Below are 24,008 nucleotides of genomic sequence, written 5' to 3' on the forward strand. Positions count from 1 at the left end.
CTTTTCATTCATCACATCCCAAAGTCTTCTGAACTCTGTAGGACATCCACAAGACACTGATACTGAGGACCTTCTCAGATTTTTACGAGTAACGTGATGTGCATAATTCATCCTCGTAAGAGACTGCGTTTGAAACTTTTAACGATCGTGTATCATCTACAGTGAATAGCTGTATTCATTACATGCACTCTGATTCACCTATATTACCAGCTATCGATCATTTCCGCGAGTATAAGATCGTTTCAGCCCACGAATTACGTCAGAACAGACGTCGAAGAAAGGCAGACCTAAGTTAACAGCATCAGTCTATTTTGAAATTCTGAAGGTAGCAGGGAAAAGAAAACTTACAACTTGCTCAAGAACTAGACTGCGATTATAAGGATCGGAGGCTAAGAAGGTTAAGCAGTTGAGTAGTGAGACAAGGCTTTAGCCTCAATCCTTGAAGTTATTCAGTTTTCATTGAATAAATAGTAATGGAAACACAGGAGAAATTTGAGGAGAGAACTGAAATAGAGAAGGAATAGAATTTTGAGGGAGAATGGCTAGAGGAGTGTTTCTGCTGAAAAAAGGAAAATTTGTTGACATCGAACGTAAAAATTAGTAGCAAGAATTTCTTTCTGAAAATATTTATGAGCAGTGTAGTGATGTACAGAAGCGAAATGCTGTTGATAATCGATTAGGTCAAGAAGAAAATGGTTCAAATAGCTCTGAGCACTATGGGACTTAACGTCTGAGGGCATCAGTCCCCTAGAACTTAGAACTACTTAAACCTAATTAACCGAAGGACATCACACACATCCATCCACGAGGCAGGATTCAAACCTGCGACCTTAGCGGTCGCGCGGTTCCAGACTGTAGCGCCTAGAACCGCTCGGCCGCCCTGGTCGGCTAAGTCAAGAAGAGACTAGAAGTTTTTTTGAAATGTGGTCCTACAGAAGAATGCTATTATATATGCGTGGGTAGATCGGGTAACTGATGGCGGGGTACTGAATATAACATGGGAAAAAATTAATTTATGACAGAACTAGACTAAATGAATGGCTCGCTACGAAAGACACTTATTGAGCCATCAAAGAATCGGCTGTTTGGTACCGGAAGGAAGGGCGGGGGATAAAAATTGCAGGAGACCAAAGGATGAATACAGAATTTTCTCGCTAACGAAATTTTAATATTTACCAAACCTCTGTTGTACACTCATGCAACGGTCTAGGACGCTGCAGTAATGGACTGTGCGGCTGGTCCCGGCGGAGGTCCGGGTCCTCCCTCGGGCATGGGTGTGTGTTTTTGTGCTTAGCATAATTTAGGTTAAGTAGTGTGTAAGCTTAGGGACTGATGACCTTAGCAGTTCAGTCACATAAGATTTCACACACATTTGAACATTTTTGAACACTCATGCTGATAAATTAAGATTCATGCTGATACATGGTGAAACAATGGTCTGGTGCGCGGTTTGCGGGTTTAAATCACCTCGGGGTATGACTATGCGGTGCATCTGACCTGCGGTCGTCGCACGGTGGCGCTGGCAGCAGTCCACATCCGCAGAGGTGTGTTGGTGCATGTCAGAGTATGGAGCAGCGAGTAAGTGTGCAGACGTTTTCAGACGTGCTAATGGTGACTGTGTGTTGAAAATGACTCAAAGAACACATACTGATGACGTTATGAGGGGTAGAATATTAGAGCGGCTGGAGGCTGGTCAAACACAGCAGATCGTAGCACGGGCCCTCCGTGTGCCACAAAGTGTGATCTCACGATTATGGCAACGATTCCAGCAGACAGGAAATGCGTACAAGCGTTACAGTACGGGACGTCCACAGTGTACAACACCACAAGAAGACCGATACCACACCATCAGTGACCGCAGACGGCCACAAAGTACTGAAGGTAGCGTTGCTCCGGACCTTACCGCAGCCACTGCAACAGTTGTCTCCAGGCACACAGTCTACAGACGACTGAACAGACATGGCTTATTCGCCCAGAGAGATGGATTCCTCTGACCCATGGTCACAGGAGAATCTGGAAAGGCTGGTGTCAAGAACACAGTACATGCTCATTGGAACAGAACAGTGGTCTCATGTTATGGTTCAAAATGGCTCTGAGCACTATGGGACTCAACTGCTGAGGACATTAGTCCCCTAGAACTTAGAACTAGTTAAACCTAACTAACCTAAGGACATCAGAAACATCCATGCCCGAGGCAGGATTCGAACCTGCGACCGTAGCGGCTCATGTTATGTTCACGGACGAATCCAGGTATAGTCTGAACAGTGATTTTGGCCAGGTTTTCATCTGGTATGAACCAGATACCAACCCCTTAATGTCCTTGAAAGGGACCTGTATGGAGGTCGTGGTTTGATGATGTGGGGTGGAATTGTGATTAATGCACGTACACCCTTGCGTGTCCTTGACAGGGGAACTGTAACAGGTCAGGTATATCGGGACGTCATTCTGTACCAGTATGTCCGCCTTTTCTGGGGTGCAGTCGGTTCCACCTTCCTCCTGATGGATGATAACGCACGGCCCCACTGAGCTGCCGTTGTGGAGGAGTACCTTGAAACAGAAGATATCAGGCGAATGGAGTGGCCTGCCTGTTTTCCAGACCTAAACCCCATCGAGCACGTACAGGATGCTCTCGGTCGACGTATCGCTGCACGTCTTCAAACCCCTGTGACACTTCAGGAGCTCCGTCAGGCACTGGTGCAAGAATGGGAGGCCATACCCAGCAGCTCCTTGACCACCTGATCCAGAGTATGCCAACTTGTGCGGTCGGTTTAAGTGTGGATGGTGATCATATCCCATATTGAAGTCGGGGTACATGCGCAGGAAACAGTGGTGGTTTGTCGCACATGTACGGTTTTCTCAACTTATCACCAATACCGTGGAGTTAAAGATCTGTGCCGTGTGTGTTCCCTATGTGCCTATGCTATTAGCGCCAGTTTTGAGTAGTTCCACGTTGTGTGGCACCACATTCTGCAATTATCCTTAATTTATGAGTACGACTGTACTTATTGAAGTAAATGTTCCAATGATTCAGTTGACTTCGTTATTTATTTATTTACTCTTTTGGTTAGGCCCGGTTATTAAATGCTCATCATCATACCGGTTTACTAACTGTAATAAAGATCTGGGTCAAAATTCCATAAGCAAGGTGAAAAGAAACATCATACACCTTTGATCTTGAGGTAAACTTCCACGGACAGTGCCAATTTGAATACAATCCATTTTTTGTTATGCGGCACCAGTCTGATACACTGAAGAAAGCATAAACATAAAATGCAGTTGAGTGACCGTGAAGAGGACGACTAAAATGACAACGAAACGTTCGCTTTATGGTTACTGTAACTGGAGAAAACTCATGATAATTTTTCCATTGGTAAAAGATTGTGGAATAATCTTCCTTTCAGATGTCTGTGAGAGTACTCCCAAGGAGGAGTAACCGTGAAAGAAAGGGTTACATCATAAAGGGTTAGAGCACGGAATGTCAGATGCCTTAGCGTAGTAGCGATGCTAGAAAAATCTGGGAAGCGCAAAGCTCAATACAGATATATAATTTTACGGTCAATGAAATGGAATGGAAAGAGGATAAGGGTCTCTGGTCCGACGAATGTAGGTTACTATCAGTAATATATGAGCAGGAAAGCAGGACAAAGAGTGAGATACTGTGAACTGTTCAGTGATAGGATTATAGACATCAGGCTCGACAGCAGACCAAGCCAATAACAACAGTTAAAGCATACATGCCGACGTCACAAGGAAAGAACCAAGACGTTGTGAAAGTATATGAGCATACTGTATTAAGTATTTAATGGGAGGTACAAATCTAATAATCATGGGGGATTGGAGTGTGGTAGCATGGGAAGAAACAGATTGCAAATTCCGGGAAGATATGGGCTTAGCAGAAGGAATGAGAGAGGAAAACTGAGCTCTGGATTAAATTTCAGACTTTAACAGCAAACACTCTGTTCAAGAATCAGAAGAGAAGGAGATATACTTGGAATAGACCAGAAGACACGGGAGGTTTCCAGTTTTATTATATCGTGTTAAGAAAGAGATTTAGTAGCTTGATTTTAGATTGTATGGCCCAACAAGAAGATATATATCAGCCAAACACTGTGACCACTGCCCACTGCAGCGTTGCATGCCTCTTGGTGGCGTTGAGGGAACGTGACACTGTAAGAAAACTATGAAAGCCGAGAAGAAAAGGAAAGGGGGGATTACCATAGCGAAGAATACGATACAAATGAAGAAATCCCCTGCGATAAGCTAATTTATCAAAGGACAGATTATTATTACGCAGAACATGTGAACGAATATCTCGAAGACGGCGAAGCTTGTAGAATGTCCACTTTCTACTGCCGTAAGCAACTACGGAACATTGTGGAAGGGCAGTGGAACTAAGTGGTTGGATGTCGTCGACTCTTCACAGAACGTGGGGTTTCGAGTTTTGTCCGCTCTGTAAAGTAGAATAGATGACGATCTATGGCACCTCTGGCGAAAGAGCACAATGTCGGTGGGCGCACACGTGTTTCGGAGCACACCATTCAGAGCACAGTGTACGCAGCAGAAGACCTCAGCATGTCCACACGTTGGCCCAACGACATCTTCAGTTGCGATTGTCAAGGGCTCAGGATTATCAAGATTGCACTGTGTGTCACTGGAAACGTGTTGTCGAATGAATCACGTTCCTGCTACAGCAGGTTGTTGGTCGTCTCCAGAAAGGCCGTCATCAAGGCGAACGGCTACTTGAAACGTGCACTGCGACTCGAGCCAAACTGGTGGAAGCAATATTTTGCTACAACAGGCATTTTCCTGCAACTGCACGGGACCTGTGTAATAATCGAAGACACCACGTCAGCTGCGGACCGCCTGTGCCCTTCGCGCTTGATGTCTTCCTCGACGATGATGTTATTTTCAGCAGTATAATTGCCATATCTCGAAGCCAGAGTCGTGCTACGGTGGTTCGAGCAGCATGATATTTAACTCACGTGAGAGTCTTGGTCACCAAATTCTCCCCTAATGTAAATCCGATGGTTCCGATGATTCCAATCTGGGTAGCTAACGAGCGCCTTCATCACGTATGCAAATGAGCGGCCAGTTATTTACGGGAATTACATGACTTCTGGGTAGACACTTGATGGCATATAGCTCCATAAATCTACCATCGAACTGTAGAATCGACGAAAGGCAGAAACTGGTAATATATTGTATTACAAAGATGGCCCAACAAGCTATTGGCAGGTGGTCATAATGTTTTGGCTCGGCAGTGTGTGTGTGTGTGTGTGTGTGTGTGTGTGCGTGTGTGTGTGTGTGTGTCTATAGGATGTCCAGAAATTCCCTGCACAAACCTCTAGATCTAGAGAGGAGTGAGTAGATAATATATAGGGTTGAAACTCATGTCCGAAAATGTACGGTTCCCGTGCTACAACCATTTGAAAATACTCGTATGTAGGTAACGCGACCACTTTTACAAATAATTATTTGCCATGGCTCATTACAACACTTTTTTTACAGTTCCAGTCATTAATAGCCAAACTGCTCGTGTACTCGTTGACAGGTTCTCTTTAAGGCGATGCGGTATGGCCTCTTCCAATTCGGGTGCGCCGTCTCGTTGGGGCACCACAGTTGCGCCTGCTGTCGGGAAGGTACCTTCCCTAGAAGTCGTTGCATAATTGTGGCGAAAAAGATATACGATGGAGTCGGACTCCTGAAGATCGATCTTGATAAAGGCGACGAGCAGCTCTTCCATTACCGTGAGCTTCTCCATTCAGAAGGATCAACTCGGCGTATTCAGCAAATGTGTACTCAGCCATGTTGCTCTAATATTCACGTGAATGAGGCTCTAACCTGGCCAAACACGTAGAACATACGTCAGATTAACAGCACCCAATCCGACGTAACTACCACCCCCCCCCCCCCCGCCCACCACAACCACCGCCACCACCACCACCACCACCATGACTATCCTGTTGCATACCCACCTAGCAAAGGGCTATAGCAGGGAAGAAACGGTACGTTTCCGGACGTGGATACCTATTCAGATGAAAAATACTGCCAAAAATTTCGCATGCCATATGCTCCTGCACCATACCGCTGTGTACGAACTGAGCTCCATGGTCAACCTGGTTCGAGACGTCCTTTCAGAGCCATTGCTGTCTCCGGACTTCTGTTTGGGGCACTAAAGGACAAAATGACAAAGCACAAAAGGTTAGAGTAACGATGCAAAGCTGTAGACGCATGCCTGACTATGGAATGATACGAGAATTATAGAAACCATGGAGAAAAGAGGAGCAGGTGTCTGTCAAGAGCAGTGGCAAACAAGAACCTAGGATTGGAAGCCTGAAAAGTGAAAGGAATATATACAGTGACTGTACAAAGGAAAGACAATATTAAGTGAGTGAGAATGGGAGTGGATAAAAATGAATGATAGTGCAATAAGAATCTAACAGAGCACTGAGAAACTTATGTCGAAAAAACGACTGAAGTGGATGACATTACCTCAGAATTAATGAGCTCCTTGGGAGAATATACGCTGCCATGAGGAGACTATTCCACTTCGCAAGCAAGATGTATAAGTGACGTACGCTCAGTCTTTAAGAAGGATGTAATTATTCCAAATCGGAAATCGAGGGAAGTAACAAGTGTCAACATCATCGAAGCATCAGTTTAATAAGTCATGGTTGCAAATTACCGACACGATTTTTTGGTAGAAAAATGGTTCAAATGGCTCTGAGCACTATGGGACTCAACTGCTGAGGTCATTAGTCCCCTAGAACTTAGAACTAGTTAAACCTAACTAACCTAAGGACATCACAAACATCCATGCCCGAGGCAGGATTCGAACCTGCGACCGTAGCGGTCCTGCGGTTCCAGACTGCAGCGCCTTTAACCGCACGGCCACTTCGGCCGGCTTTTTTGGTAGATTGGGAGATTTTGGTAGAAGAATGAAAATACTGGTAGAATCCAATTTCGTGGGAGATTTAAAACAGGTAAACCAATATTAATAGCATTTATTGGTTTGCTGAAAGCTTTTGATAATACTGCTTGAAATAAGCTCTTTGAAATTATGATGCCAGAAAGGATAAAATACATCTAAAGAAAGGTTAGATGAAATTAGATGAGAAACTAAAACATTAAAATTAATAAATAAGATTTGTTATTTGGGCAAAAAAATAACTGAAGGTGTCGGAGAAGAGACAATTTAAAACGCATACTGATAACAGGAAAGAAAACGTTTCTGAAAAAGAGAAAACTTGAGAAAGGACTAATATTTTTCAATATCAGGTAGTATATTCGGAAGGCATTTGTCTCGGGTGTAGACCTATACGGATATGAAACGTGGACGATTGACAGTTCGAACAGACTAAAAGTTTCCATTGTGTGTGGAGCTCCAGAAAGATTCAGAAGGTTAGTGAGGTAGATCGAATAACAGATGAGGACGTAGTGAGTGGAATTGGAGACAAAAGGAATGTGTGGCATATCTCGACCAAAAGAAGGGGTTTGGTGATAGGACAAGACCTGAGGCATCAACGATTCGACAGTTTGGTAATGGAGAGTAGTACGGAGTGCAAACACTGTAAAGGGTGTCCACGCTTGCCTATCCAGGTTTGGAAAACTTCATAACATCTCCATCTACGTGATTCGTCTGCTTTTCAAAATAAAGTGCCTGGCAGAGGGTTCATTGAACCACCTTCAAGATGTCTCTCTAACGCCGGATATTACTTCTGTTTTACTCGATGACTTTCCGTCTGTTACTACGAAATGTGACCTTCCTGAAAGGAAATTACGAATCCAGTCGCACAACTGATGCGATACTCCGTAGGCACGCAGTTTGGTTAGAAGACGCTTATGAGGAACGGTGTTGAAAGCCTTCTGGAAATATAAAAATATGGAATCAATTTGACATCCCCTGTCGATAGCATTTATTACTTCATGAGTATAAAGAGCTAGTTGTGTTTCACAAAAACGATATTTTCTGAAAGCGTGCTAACTGTGTCAATTAATCGTTTTCTTCGAGGTACTTTATAATGTTCGAATACAGTATATGTTCCAAAACCCTACTGCAAATCGACGTTAGTGATATAGGCCTGTAATTCAGCGGATTACTCCTACTTCCAATTTTAGGGTATTGGTGCGCATTGAGCAATTTTCCAGTCTTTAGGTACGGATCTTTCTGTGAGCGAGTGGTTGTATATAATTGCTAAATATGGAGCTATTTTATCAGCATACTCTGAGAGGAACCTGACTGATATACAATCTGAACCTGGGGCCGTGCCTTTTTAAGTGATTCAAGCTGCTTCGTTACTCCGAGGATATCTATTTCTATTTTTCTCATCTTGGCAGTTGTTCTTGATTGAAATTCAGGAATATTTACTTCGTCTTCTTTGCTGAAGGTGTTTTGTAAAACCGTGTTTAATAACTCTGCGTTAGTGGCACAGTCTCAGTGACTTCACCGTTGTTATCACGCAGTGAAGTATTGATTGCGTCTTACCACTTTCGTTGTGGAAATTATTAAAAGAATCTCGCATTGAAGTACGCGCCATATTTCGAACTTCTGTAAAACTTTCACAATCGTGGGGATTTTGCGTTCTTTTCAATTTGGCATGCTTTTTTCGTTGCTTCTGCAACAATGATCTGACCCGTTTTGTGTACCATGGGGGGCCAGTACCATCACTTATTAATTTATGTGGTACATATCTCTCAATTGCTGTCGATACTATCTCTTTGAAAACATTCCACAACTTTTACACACTTATATGATCAGAACGGAAGGGGTGAAGAGTGTCTCTTAAAAAGGCGTTAAGAGCATTTTATCAGCATTTTTAAATACATACACTTTGTGTTTCTTTTTGATGGTTGTAGGTGTTACGGTATTCAGCCTAGCAGCAACTGCCTTGTGGTCGCTAATCCCTGTACTCGTCACAACACTCACTCTTTGTCCAGGATTGTTTGTTGCTAAAAGGTCAAGTATGCTTTCGCAACCATTTACGCTTCGAGTGTGATAGTGAACTGATTGTTCAAAACAATTTTCTGAGAAAGCATTCAGTACAATTTCGGATGACGTTTTCTGCCTGCCGCCGGGTTTAAACATAATTTTTCCAGCATGTCGAGGGTAGACTAAAGACACCACCGACTATAATTGTGTGTTCTGGGTACTTATTTGAAATGAGACTCAAGTTTTGTTTGAACTGTTCAGTAACTAAATCTTCTGAGTCGGGGGCTCGGTAAAACGACCCATTTAATAGTTTAGTCCAATTGTCAGGTATAACCTCTACTCATCTATTTCACACAAACTATCTACTTCAATTTCGCTACAAGGCAAACTACCTCTGACAGCAATAAATACTTCACCACCAACTGTATATAATCTATCCTTTCTAAACACTATTAGATCGTTTCAAAAAATTTCGGCTGAACTTATTTCCGGCTTTAGCGGGCTCTCTGTACCTATAACTATTTGAGCTTCAGTGCTTCCTATTAGGGCTTGGTGCTCTGGTTGTTTCCCAACAGAGCTACGACAATTTACAACTACAATACCAATCGTTTCTACAAGTACCTTACTGTGTTTTACCTGCCCACTTTTAGACGGACTCCCTTTCTGGGGTTCCCTCAGACTCTCTAACCTAAAAAGCCGCCCAGTCCCTGCCACACAGCCCCCGCAACCCGTGTAGCCACCTCCCCGGACTGAAGACCTCCATAACAACACTATACTTCATGACAGTTTGAGGTTTGTCGCGTGCTTTCTTGATGCTATTGTAATTTTAATATCCAGTTGTATACATTGCTTTAGTCAACTGGGCCATCTGCCTATATTAGTGAAAGCTGTAAAACTGGTGACAGTTTATACCGATTATTTTTTATGTTATTAATAATCAATACACGACTCCTATTTTGTAACACCCGATTAGCTACGAAAAGCAAACCACAGTGAAAATCGAAAACGCTTATCTGCAAAAATACCTACACCTTCCAACTATTTTACGACGTAGTCGTCGCTCTGACTTAGTCATTTGTCGATGCGTTGTGCCAACTTTCCAATACCCTTACCACAGAAGGCAACCACGTATGCTTTCCGCCAGTTCCCTACATCAGTCTGCAGTTCGTTGTCTTTGTCAAAATCATGTCCTCATAGCCAGCTGTTCATTTGAGCAAAGACATGAAAATCACAGGGAGCCAGGTCCGGGCTGTGTGGTCGTCCTAAGTCCACTTGAAGTGTGCCGCCGAGCATTGCCGCGAAGAACGAAACACATGACCGATACGTTATGTGGGCTGCATAAATTCGTGCGGAACTCCTCAGCAGGCACTTTACATTCTTCGGGAAAATTTGTTGTTCTAAGCATTCTTACATGCTCTCTGTGCAGAACTAAAGAGTATGATGTGACACGTCGACGGGCATACTGGAGACACTGTACAATGCATCTTTGCGAAGCTTCAACGGATGTTCTCTGTAGTTTTCATTTCGTGACCGATCAGAGATTGAAAAAATTTGCCCTTACAACAGCGTTTAGTGTAACAGACCTTCTTAGAAGGCAAACTACAGAACTAAAAACGAAATATATCTAAATAAAACATTTTGTATTGACTAAGACTCTCTCCAAGTCTGTGTATTCGAAAAAGGTACCATGGTTTCCATTTATTCTACTGTGTTACTCAGCGATAGGTAAAAATTGTCCTTCTTAAATCTTAATTCTCTGTGTTGAGTACTTATTTGATTAATCTTACTATTGTTATTCATATTGTAACAATCTGCAATTTGGAAGCGAATGCGAAATAATTATTTTATAGTCATGTAATATATTCTAAGCTACGAAGACATTAGGGTAGTGCTCCTTTTTCCAAAATTAGCTACACAGTGTGTAAGCTGCGTATCTCTGCATGAAACTATCGATGGTCTGCCGGTAGCGTCTCGTTTGTCTCGGTTGCAGTTTGGGTCGCTTGTCGGACACGGTTGTAAAATGACGTTAAAGTGTTTATTTTACCGGTATAGACACCAATTATTTTGTGTTTCGTGTGTGTATGTGCCGTACAATACTGCAAATGACCAATTTCAGTGTACAGTACAACACAATTCGGGCGTACGTTAATCGTCCGGAAAGGACACGTATAGGTTCTAAGGAGGGTAAAGTGCCCACTTCATTCTCTTGGAAATAGCTGCAGCATTGTGGCGATAGTTCTGAGCGATTCTCTGAAACAAAAATTTCGTGTTTTCTCTACGTCCGATGCAAGGCACGTAACAAATTCGTTGGCATCTATCAAAAAAATATATATAGTGACGATTAATTGCTATAGCGTTAGCAAACGCTATATATTTGAATGCATTTATCATATTTCAAAACAACACGATTACTTATTGGTACATCAGTGGGAAACACAATCAGTACCTCCAATGCGCGATACCAATGGTAATATTACTGTTGACAGTGCCACTGAAGCATAGTTACTACACACAAATTTCCGAAAGAAAACGAGGTAAATATTTTATAATTCGAATCGAGAACAATTGCCAACATGGGCAACTTAGGAATTGATATCCTTAACGTAGCGAAGCAGCTCAATGTGCTTACTAAAAGTAAGTTTTCCGGAGCAGATTGCGTACCATTAAGGTCCCTTTCAGAGTATGTGATATAGTCGTTCCATATTCAGCACATACACAACCACTCTCTCGAGAAAAGACTGGAAAGTTACACAGGTCACACCAGTACTCAAAAAAGAAAATAGGAATAATTCACTGAATTACAAACACATATCACCAACGTCGATTGTCAGTAGGATTTTGGAACACATGCTGTGCTCGAACATTAAGAATTACTCGAAGATAACGGCGTATTGAAACAAAGTCAGCGCGAATTTAGGGAATCGTTCTGGTGAAACACAACTAGCACTTTATTCTCACGAAATAATGAATGCTATAAAGAGCGGATGTCAAATATTTTCCACAGTTTTAGATTTCCAGAACGATGTTGATACCGTTGTTCACAATCAACTTCTAATCAAATTGCGTGCTTATAGAGTATGGCTTCAGCTGTGCGACTAGATTGGTGATTTACTCTCAGAAAGATAACAGTTAGTAGTAAGCACATTTCGTAATAACTGACAGAAAGTCATCGAGTAAAACAGAGGTAATATTTGGCATTCCCCAATGAAGCGTTATAGGACACCTATTGTTCTAATCAACACACACTATTGAGAAGACAATCTGAGCAGCCCTTGTAGATGGCTCGCAGATGGCATTTCCCGTCTTGTAAAGTCGTCAAAAGACCAAAACCAATTGTAAAATGACTTAGACACCATGTCTGAATGGAGAAAAAAGTCACCGTTCTGTCTCAATAACGAAAAGTGTTGGATCGTCCACATAAATACAAATAGGTATCCGTTAAATTTCGATTACACAAGAAATCACACAATTTAAAGCCTGTCAATTCGGCTAAATACTTAGGAATTACAATTACGAACAACGCAAGTTCGAACAAGCTACATAGGTAATGTTGCGTGGAAAGAAAACCAAAGACTACGTTTTATTGGCAGAACATTTAATAAATGCAACAGGTCTATTACAGAGAGTGCCTACACTACGCTTGTTCGTCCTCTGCTAGAGCAATACTTTGCTGTATGGGAGCCTTACTAGACGGGATTGACGGAGGACGTCGGAAAAGTCCAGAGAAGGTCATCTCGTTTGTATTAAAGCTTCATAAGGGACAGAGTATCATGGATACGATAAGCAAATGGCGATGGCAATCATTTTTACAAAGGCGTTTTCTGCTGCAGTGAAATCTTGTCAAGAAATTTCAGTCACCAACTTTTTCCTCTGAATGCAAAAATATTTTACTGTCGGCAAATTACAAAGGGATAAGATGATCATCATAATAAAATAAGATTTAAGACTTCATTTTTATCACTTGCTGTTGCCGTTAGAGAGTGGTACACAGGGACATGTTCTGGAGGTGGTTCGAAGAACTCTGCCAGGCAGTTAAGTGTGAACTGCAGAGTAGTCACAGCTGAAGATGAGATTATAAGCAACTACCAAATTACCATTGAATGGGAGAAGAGACTTAACGTTAAATGCTGCCCAACAATGCATCCTGTGAAGAAAACGCCGCCACCTGGTTTCAACCTCCCTCGCAGACAATGGTCCACACTAAACAGAATCCCAACCAACCATGGGAATTTTGCAGCCCCCCACTTCAAGTGGAACATAACTTCAACGCCTGAGTGTGACTGTGGTGCTACACAACAGACGTTCCAACGCATCACCGAATGTAGGACAAGAAAGTATAGTGGCAGTGCTAGTGACTCTGCTCACGCGACTCCACAAACTATAGACTACATTCGTAATCTAGACATACAAGTGTAAATTTCAGTCATGACAGGTGTTGTATCTCTAGCCTTACGCTAAATAAATAATAAGTGAGTCAACAGCTTGTTGAAAAGCTACGTTTCCTTATAACAGGTGCCTGTTAAGATGGCGTCAAATTACGTAAGGCTAACAACAGGCATTGGGTGCTGTAAGAAAAGAAGAGATGTCGTTTGCTACAGTAGCCAGAGTATTCACTGTCTCACGAAACACACGTAAAGAATTTAAAACGTAAAACGCGCTGGAACTTCAGACGTGTATTCAACAACATTTCTGGTATGGCATGAAGATATTAAGGCATTTGAGCCTGCTGAACGGAATAATCTACAACATCCATTCAACAAAGACGGAAAGATTGCAGGCATTGATAGGGTGACACAGTCTGGGAAGAGACATCCAAATATAAGTCTTGGAAAACCAGATTCCACTTCTCTTATTTTTCATTTTATCTCTCTGGCCACATTTTCCTACCTACCGAGCAGACTGGCCGTATTGAAGGCTTTCACTTACACGCACTTTTCTACTTCAAAATGAAGTTTCTAAAAATAATATAGTTGTGTTTCAGAATGTATATAGTTTATACAAATGTACTTCATGTGCTTCTCTATGACATGATGTCAGAAAAGAACAACATTTTCCTTAGGGTGCCCAATATATCCAGCTTTCCCATACACATCCCGCACGCAGTGATTGGACATTGATTGGTACCATAAGAATTAGCTGTGGAAATAGCGCGCCGTTTATTATACTGTAACAGTGCAAGTATCATTACCATGTTAAGAAACGAATTAAGTGAATGCCGCAGTAGGAAGAACTCGATAATACTCACGAAAAAGCAATCGAGAGATTTGTGTAGCTCGCGAAAATTACTCCGTTTTACGTACGAGAACAGCGCCTGAACAGCACAGCCCTATGAAAGAACAATTTTCGGAACTGAGTTCATATTACAAGATCTGTATTGCTTTCATCCGTATAGTAGTGCCCCACTTCCTCTGAGTTTAAACTTTTGTATTGTATTGTAACATTTCAGAACTGCTACGAGTAACAGTGCCACGGAAAAAGGAGCGACATCTGTTGAAGTGCAACGTAGGCAACGAAGTTGCGTATGACCTGCCATGTACTGAAGTGACAAAAGTCATGGAATACCTCAAAATATCGTGTCGGATTTCCTTTTGTCGGGAGTAGTACAGCAACTCGATATGGCATGGGCTCAACAAATCGTTCGAAGTCCCCTGCAGAAATATGGAACCATGCTGCCTCCATAGCAGATGTTTTGCCGGTGCAGGATTTTGTGCACGAACTGAACTCTCGATTACGTCCCATAAATGTTTGATGTGATTCATGTCTGGCAATCTGCTGGTCAAGTCATTAGCTCGAATTATCGAGAATATCCTTCAAACCACTTGTAAACAATTGTGACCCAGTGACATGGCGCATTATCATCCACAAAAATTCCTTCATTATTTCGGAACACGATAATCTCCAACTAGCCGAACGTAACCAATTCCAGTCACTGATCGCTTCAGTGGGACCAGAGGACCCAGTACATTCCATGTTCACATAGCCAACACCATAGTGTAGCCACCACCAGTTGTCACACTGCGCTGTTGGTAACTTCGTGTGGTCTGGGCCAATTTCGAACACTTACCAGCTGAAATCGGGACACATGACCTGGAAACGGGTTTCCAGTCATCTAAAGTCCATTCGATATGGTCACGAGCCCAGGAAAGGCGCTGCAGTCGAAGTCGTGCTGTTAGCAAAGGAACTCGAGTCTGTCGTCTGCTTCATAACCCAAATTTAGCCTTACTGTCCTAACGGATGCGTTAGTCGTACGCATAGTCCGTGCTGAGAGATAATGCCTGGAATTTGGTATTCTAGGCAGAATCTTGACGCTGTGCTTCCGTAACGATTTCCGAAATAGAATGTCCCATGCGTTTATCTCCATTCTGCGTTCAAAGTCTAATTCCCCTCGTCTGCCGTTATTTCACGTCGGAAGCCTTTTCACATGAATCATCTGAGTACAAAAGCCCCGGCAATGGATTACCCTTTTATACCTTGTGTACGCGATACTACAGCCATTCGTGTATGTGAATATCGCTACCCCATGACTTCTGACGCCCCAGTTACTGCATATTCTTCCAGCCGTGCTGCTTACAAGAAAGGAAGATTTAGGGTTTATGTATGAGTAAGCAACTTACAGGTATACATAAGGCCCAATTTCGTCCACCTTGAGCTTGTCGTCGTCACCGGCCATGAACTCCTCGCTGTTGGTGATATTGAAGACGCGCACCCTCAAGAGAACCTCATCTGGCGGCGTCTTCCACCACTCGAACGGCGGCAGACCAGGCATCATCTTCAGCCTCTGGAAGACACGAGTTGCAAATGAGTACAGCTAGACGAACTCATCTTCTGGACGAAACTCTACGAGGGCTTGGAATAATATTTCGGTTATCACTTCGAGAAAGCAAAGTTGTACTGTGAAACCTGGTCTTACTCTTTCTGAATACATTCACCGTTCAATGCGACACGTCATTCCCAATGAGAAATGTATTTTTAATGTTCAGGAAAAATTCCATGTTCCAGATCACGTCTTCATCATTCTGGAAATGCCTGGTTCGCTATGGCTTCTTCACTCGAATCAAGATTATGGGGAGGGGAAGGGCAAAATTGTGATAGCCCGTAGAGGCTGTATTTGTGACTATGTCTCCAGTAAATAATGAGCCGGTGCTCTGTCATGCAGCAAAAACACGCACTAGGGTAGTTTATTTATTTATTTATTTATCTATTTTGGATCATTTCATTTCCGTCGCCCGACGTGGGCGGAAGGTGCCGTATGAAAGCTTTCAACTTCGCTAGGGTTTAGGATCTCTCTCCCTTTTTAGTAGATTTCCACTGCCGTACAATGTCACTTGGGCTCGTAAATTGGATATAACATATTAAATGTAAAGCGCAAAGGAATTTGGAAATAATAATTACACTTGAGATTCAGGGAACGGGTTGCATCAAAATACTCTATTCAAGACAGCGGCGTTGTTTCGAGTGAACTTACATTAGCAGTCCGAAGATCACAACAGGCACGTGAGGGGACGAATGAACATTGAATTTCCTTTCTTGAGATTTAATATTTATTATTGTTCAATATCACTTTTCGGAAAGTAAGGTCCGATCGATCACGAAAAGGAAACCACTGTGAAAATCAAATATGTTTCATTTGTAACAGTTAGCTACAGCTTCCAGCTACTTCCTTACATAGTCGACGCTCCGACTTCGGAAATTGTCGTAGCGTTGTACCAACTTTCCAACATCCTCGTCGCAGAAGGCAGCCGCCTGTATTTTCCATCAATTCTCTACGCTGGTCAGCAGCTCCTCGTCTGTGCCAGAATGTTGTCTTCATAGTCAACGGTTCATGTGAGCAGAGATGAAACAAGGGAGACAAGTTCGGGCTGTATGGTGGGTGCTCAAACACTTCCCATCGAAAAGGCTGTAAGGGTGTTTAATTGCCGCTGCAAAGTGAGGCCGAGATTTGTCATAATGCAGGAAACACAACACAGTTATGTTATGTGGGGTGTATGACATCAGGCGAAATATTGCCCCAGGCTCTCATACTTGGTGGGAGACACTATTTTCTAGGAATCTTTATGTGCTCACTGTGCGCTCAGAACTGAAAAGATCGACATGACGCGATCGACGAGTACGCTAAAGACATTGCTCAACAGATCTCTGCAAAGCTTCATCGGATTTTAACCGTGGTTTCCATTTCGCCCCCGATCAGACCTCACTTTTCAAATAGCTCTCGTAAAAAGCAAAACTCTTATCATCGTTCCTTAAGAGGTGAGGGATGAACTCTCAAATAAAGTAAAGGATGGAAACTTGGATGCACCTGGAGAAGTAATAAGCTGAAAATGTTTGCAATATCCTCGCATTTACTTCAAATGGCCGGCCACTGTGGCCGAGCGGTTCTAGGTGATTCAGTCCGGAACCACGCAGCTGCTATGGTCGCAGGTTCGAATCCTGCCTCGGGCATGAAAGTGTGTGATGTCCTTAGGTTAGTAAGGTTTAAGTAGTTCTAAGTCTAGAGGACTGATGACCTCAGATGTTAAGTCCCATAGTGCTTAGAGCCATTTGAACCACTTTTTTACTTCAACAAAACTACGACAGGAGAGAGCACAACTAATGGATGATACCACTACAGATGAAGGAAATGAGGCCTGAAACTAAATTCCACGTAGTGGGGGAGATTCTAGTGTTCGCCACTGAGTCTCCCCTTGCTTGGCTGCATAGTGCTGGTGTAGTGAACTCCAGCATGGCAACATTATTAGCAAGCCGACACTCTAAGTTATTCTGCGAAAAAACAGAAATTCATAAATATATTAAATATATTCGCAATTGCGAATTGGACACTCATCAGCTGTATAATGGAATGACGACAACGAAAATTTGTGCTGGGTCGGGAGTCGAACCCTGATTTCCCGCTTCTCGTGAGGGGTCGCCTTACAATTTGGCTATCCGAGCCTGCTGACGACCAAATCCAACCTTCCATACATATCTACAAACCGTACTCGTATATCCGTTATGTATGTTCTCCCGTGCTGAGGAACATTTTACTTGAAAGCCGCTAGCCTGGTGTCTGAGGATAAACACGATATTTCAATGCCAATGTTATTCCAAATTACGATGCAATGTTCCGTCGGACATGCATGCTAAATACGAAATTGCAGTGCCTGTGTTACTCCGAATTGCGTTGCATGTCCGAGGGAAATTTGCATCGTAACTCAGAACAACATAGGCACTACAATATCGTATTTATCCGCTGACAACAGTCAAGCGCAAGCGACTTTCAAGTGAAATGTCTGTAAGCGGTTTTACATAATGGATGTAAGAGTACAGGTTATAATCACATAGTTTCCGGCATAAGAAAGTTTGGGACTGGTCGTGAATCGTGCTCGGATAACTCAAGTGTAAGGCGCAACTTTTCATTGTCGTCACTCAATTACACAGTTGATGGTTGCCCTATTCGCAACTTCGAATACATTTCATGCATTTCATGACTGCTGTAGTCGCCGCAGTGTCTGTTCCTGTGGAAATGCATGGATCTCCAACGGAACATTTCATCGTAAACCTGAATAACACAGGTACTGCAACATCAGAAATGCATATATGTCGCCACACGCAGAGTACATATCGATTGTAGTACGCATAATGCTACGGAAGACGTGACAAACCGTTAGAGTGATAATTTGATCCATGAGAAGTGGAAAGGCAGCAGATCATATTAAAATTTTATACTCCATAAGCTACAAAGGGATTTAATTAACGAAACTGCATGAATACCACCTACATCAGGTTAATGAATAACTGAACCGATACTGCAAAGGTCCGACTTAACTAGGAGCGCTCATAAGATAATGTCTTAGAAAACCATTTAAGAGGCGTCTTTTTCAGGATTAGGGTGGTATTCGGCCAATCACAAAAAAGCCCTGGCAGCTCCAGAAACTCACCGAATCTGCGGGACGCCAGAAAACCGCCAAAAACCTTGCGCTATGCTCCAACGGAAATGTACCGAGAAAATTCGAACAGGAAACTCAGTGGAACTTTCCACAGCTTTCAGCGTATGCTCTAAACTGGCATTTTACGGGGGATACCTTTTTAAAAAGAGCCTGAAGGTCGTTGCCTACGACTATCCCAGGTTACAAGCCAGATCTGAAAAATAAGATTCAAGTGAAAATAACGGAGCCTCTACAAATAAGAACCAAAGACGAGCTACCCTGTCTGTCTACCTACAAATAAATGCACACTTACTTATTCATCCACATGTTATGAGGTTATTCTCGAAGAGAAATATGGTAAAAGAAAGGCGCAGGATGCTAATATCAAAAGTAATGAAGTGCTGTACAATGGTTCCCTAGACAATCTGTCTTCTAGCTCTCAAATGGTTCAAATGGCTCTGAGCAGTATGGGACTTAACATCTGAGGTCATTAGTCCCCTAGAACTTAGAACTACGTAAACCTAACTAGCCTAAGGACATCACACACATCCAAGCCCGAGGCAAGATTCGAACCTGCGACCGTTGCGGTCGCGTGGTTCCAGACTGAAGCGCCTAGAACCGCTCGGCCACACAGGCCGGCTCTCCCAGCTCTCATTTAACGTAAAGTAACACCAGCAGATCAGTCTGCTAGATTAACTGAACTTAATTTAAATTTTCCGGAGAAATATTATTCGAAAGGAGGCTGATACACTACCCTTTCATCTTGGATGCGTCCCATAAGCTCCTCAAGAGATTTCTATAGAATGATCCTGTAACGGTCTGCTTTGTACAAGCATAATCTGTTTGCACCGTACTATGACAGTCCCAACAAACACCATAAACTTAGCCGGCGATGGTGGTGTCTTCGCCTCCTTTTGTCTGCAATCAATCTTTCCGCAGACTGCTTTACTCCCTAGTCTCGATGTCTTAGCGACACACTAAACACTCGTCCGTGTCGATCAGGCAGCTAAACAAGTCTTCTGGAACGACTTGACACAGCAGCAACATTTTCCTTGGTAGCGCTATTCGGCTGGTTTTTTGAACGGGTTTGATCGGTACCTAGATCCAATGGTTGACGACTCTGACGTGTTCAATACGACGTGAAGATTTTGAAAACTTATCAGTGAGTGAATTTGAATTTTTACATTTCCCGTAGTGATGCGCCAGTCTTCAAGCTCCAGGGGATCCTCTTGCGTTTCCTGGGTCTGAGATGGTGTTCATCTACATTCTTCATCGCTCAGCCTTGTTACGGCTCACTCGAAGCGTCTGCCCATCTAATCAATGTGCCATACGTTTTCTTCTGACTGGTGTGATACAGTCCACTATGACTTACTGGCCTGTGTCGAAGTCCTATAGTAAGAGCAGCGCATACATCCAACGCCCTTTATTATCTGTAGAGTATATTCTAATTTCTGTGTCCCCGTAAAGCTTTAGTCACCTACGGCTCCCTCTTATAACACGGAAGTAATCTCTTTATATCTCGAAAGTATTCTTCCGTTCCTTTCTTCTAATCAGTGTTTACCATAATATGTTTCCTTCCTACCCTATTCATGGAGAAGTTTATCGTATTATCAGCTCGTTAATTCTTCGGAATCCTTCTGTAATACCGTAACTCAACGCCTCAATGTTATTCTTCCTTATATCGAGGGTTAATCTTCACCGTAAATGCAGCAATCACCAGGTTCAGCGGAAAGTGAGTAAGTCGTCGCCTCAGAGGTAGGCATCCTGCACTACTTCAAAGCATGCCGTGTGAACTGATATGCCGGCGAACGTCTCTATACTACGTGGGCTTACAAAGTTCACGCGACCTTCATACCAATGTAAACGGTAGTCAAATGATAACAAGAAAAATGACAAAAAACTCATTATCATTTCAAGAGTAATTGCCATCATTGTTAACACATTTATCCCACTATGAGGCAAGATGGTTGTTGCTTTCACGGAAAAATGTTTGTGATTGCCTCCGGAACCATGCGCGTACCGCGGCGTGGACCTCTTTGTTCGAAGCCAATCGGCGGTCTCTCTTCATCGCTCCAGAAATATGGAAGTCACATGGGGAGAGATCGAGACAATACGGAGAATGCGCAAGGGCTTCCCAGCGAAAAGCCTGCGGCGTACTCGATACTACCTTGGCAACATATGGAGTACCTTTTCGATTGTTGTGAACCATGTCACTTTGCTTTTCTTATCTTAAAAACAGCTTAAAATCCTTTAAGGTATCGTCGCTGGGGTCACACGCACCACGTCGCTATAAAATGAAATCCTTCATTTCCAATTCGTGTCACCTTCCTCTTCTATGTGTTTCTATTGTTATTATTGAAAGGTAGCGAAATTATACCGTCGAGGAAACACGTCATATCTCGAAAACTTCTGAATTCACTGGAATCTTTTTTTTATTAATTATCAATTAATTACCTCGGTAGCCTACAAACCTTTCCGAAGCTGCTCACACCATTGCATTTGTTACGTATAAACGTCTATAAATGGCGTCGTTTTCAAATTTTGTGAATAAGTCGAATTAAGTACGAAGTTAAATCTCTATTTCTTACGAAAATCGTGTAAAGTTTCTAAAATTCACATTTGGTATAGATCTCCACATCCTCTCAAAGCATATCAAAGCATTCGTTTCTAGTTTTAATTTTGGGGCCAGAATTACGTTTAGTTTTGATCAGCTGAATCATTTGCGCCTAGATGTTTTGTGCTCTTGAAGTTGCATGACAAACACTTGGCGGAATGAAGCGGCAACACAGAGAGAGCCGACAAGCCAGTACACCTCCCATTTCATTGTTGACGGTAACATACCAACCCGTTATCTGTCAAATGCCAGCTAATTTCAGTCTAACTACACATAACTGGATCTGACTGTTAGTGAAACGTTCTTACAAGTGGTTTTTGCAGACATCATCAAGAAAACCGAAACCAATGGATGACATACTTTATGAGGAACGATAATATTTAATAAACTTGTTGCATGTAAGAGAAAGAAAGCGGAAAATCATAAAATTCTATTGGTGACGGCAGAATTACTGTGATACAGCAAATAAAGTGTTTACCCACAAATCCCAAGTTGAGGATGATATGATGTATCCGAGGACTTCTAAGCTGGCGCACTTCATAGCTGACGCCTTGCGGCAATATTCTTAAGCTGGCGTCATAGTACCGATTTTTGCCGCTAGAGTGAGTTGGGTGTGCCAGTTACGAACAAACTGTGGGTTCGCCGATGCAGCGTTAACACGAAAATTATCTTCAGCAAATCTAAGCAGAATTTACTCACACGATCTTTTTCCACAGTCAAAAATAATGTCTCATTTTGAATTCCGCAGGAATGTTGTAGTGACAAGCTGGCCTCTAAGCAGTGTGGTACCGAGAGAGTAGCGAAGTAGGCCAGCGCCAAATACTCAAATAAGAGTCAAAAACAAGCAAAAAAGAAAACAACTATAGGGAAGGGTTTAAAAATTAAGTAGTGCTTAGAAGATGCTTATCCAAACTTAAAAATAGCGTTGAGGATATTTATGACAACGCCAGCCACTGCTTCATCTTCTGTACTCAGCTTATGCAAATTAAATGATATAAACAACTACTTAAGGTCAAGTACCTTGTCGACAAAATACGACACAGTTGGATAAAATCTTCTCGGTTTTCAAGCCGCGTCGATTCCAATTGGAATTGACGCGGCTTGAATACCGTGAAGATTTTATCCAGTCATGTCCCCGCGAAAGACGCCGAGGGCAAATACGACACAGCTACTACATTTGACATCAGTAACGTAATTGGTAAGTTTCCTTAGCTTCAGGCAAAGAAACACAAAGCAAAATTATAATAAAAATATAACTCCCAGAAAGAGATAGTTTGTGAACTGTCAGTTATAGTCCCTATCAGTAAATTAATAATTTATGAGGACTACATTATTATACATTCTACTTTATTACACATTGTACTAAATCAATGTACTGTACAGCTGCTGCCATAACATAAGAAATAGAATTTGTTTTATTTTAATGTTTTTCGTTAAATTTATACTGCCTGTAATTTACAAAATATTTGATCACACGACCTTTATATAATAAAAATCCGCCTCAGTTGTCGGTAATTTCTAATTTATAGCACGAACGAATTTGAAGCTTAAACCTTCATCCTCAGGTGTCATCAAGTAATTATGGAAACATACCTGTAAACGTGTTGCTGTTGGGCCAGTCAGATGGGGAGGGGGTCACATCCTCGACAAAATAAACGCATGGGAGCGTAGGAACAGAACTCCCCCCCCCCCCCCCCCCCCCTCCTGAACAGCACGACACGAGAATAAGTACAGTTGAAGATGAAGCTTTAGAAGTTGAAACTGGTCGTGCAATACATATTACTGGCAGCTGATGAGAAATTCTATTATAAAAACCTAAAATTCATTAATCTAAGCAACATAGTGAAGCAGCCAGACTGGGAGAAGGAAATGGAATGATATTTATGAACTTGTAAGGCATGTGATGTTATTTCAGTTGTCAGACTGTTTGAAATAACGCAGAAATCTGTGTGGAACGTACGACGAACGTATCCGTTAGGACAGTTTGGCGAAATTTGGTGTTAATGGGCTACGGCATCAGACGATCGACCCGAATGCCTTTTGTACCGGTACCACTTCGCCTGCAACGCCTCTCCTGGACTCGTGACCATATCACTTTGGCCCTAGACAACTGGAAAATCATGGCCAGGTCAGATTAGTATCAATTTCAATTGGTAAGAGCTGATTGCATGGTTTCAGTGTGGCGCAGACCACACGAATCCATGGACCCAAGCTGTCAACAAGGTACTGGCATGCTGGTGGTGATTCCTTAATGGTATGGACTGTGTTTACATGGAATGGACTGGGTCCTCTGGTCCAACTGAAACGATCATTGACTGGACATGATTTAAGTTCTACTACCTGTATCCGTTTGAAGAGATACATGGCCTATATGTTCCCGCACAACGATGTCAAGTCACCATGGCACAATTGTTCACGATTGCTTCGAATAACTTTCTGAAAAATTCGAGCGAATGATATGGTCACCCACTTTGCCTGACATGTCAGTTCGCGCACGGTATTCTGCACAGGCAACACCTAGGGACACAGCAACCCTCGTTTCTGCAGGGGACTTCCAACGACT

At 42.6% G+C, this 24,008-nt stretch overlaps 1 protein-coding gene across 1 annotated transcript in view; it reads right to left on the reverse strand.

The window, feature by feature from the left end:
- Positions 1 to 24,008, reverse strand: part of LOC124545076 (scavenger receptor class B member 1-like) — a 354,103-nt gene that overhangs the window by 47,301 nt on the left and 282,794 nt on the right. The window contains exon 3 of the mRNA XM_047123885.1: positions 15,544 to 15,707. Coding sequence (XP_046979841.1) covers positions 15,544 to 15,707 — 164 coding nt within the window. The remainder of the gene's footprint in view (positions 1 to 15,543; positions 15,708 to 24,008) is intronic.

Source organism: Schistocerca americana, chromosome 8 (assembly GCF_021461395.2).
Source record: "Schistocerca americana isolate TAMUIC-IGC-003095 chromosome 8, iqSchAmer2.1, whole genome shotgun sequence".
In the NCBI taxonomy this organism is placed as follows: domain Eukaryota; kingdom Metazoa; phylum Arthropoda; class Insecta; order Orthoptera; family Acrididae; genus Schistocerca; species Schistocerca americana.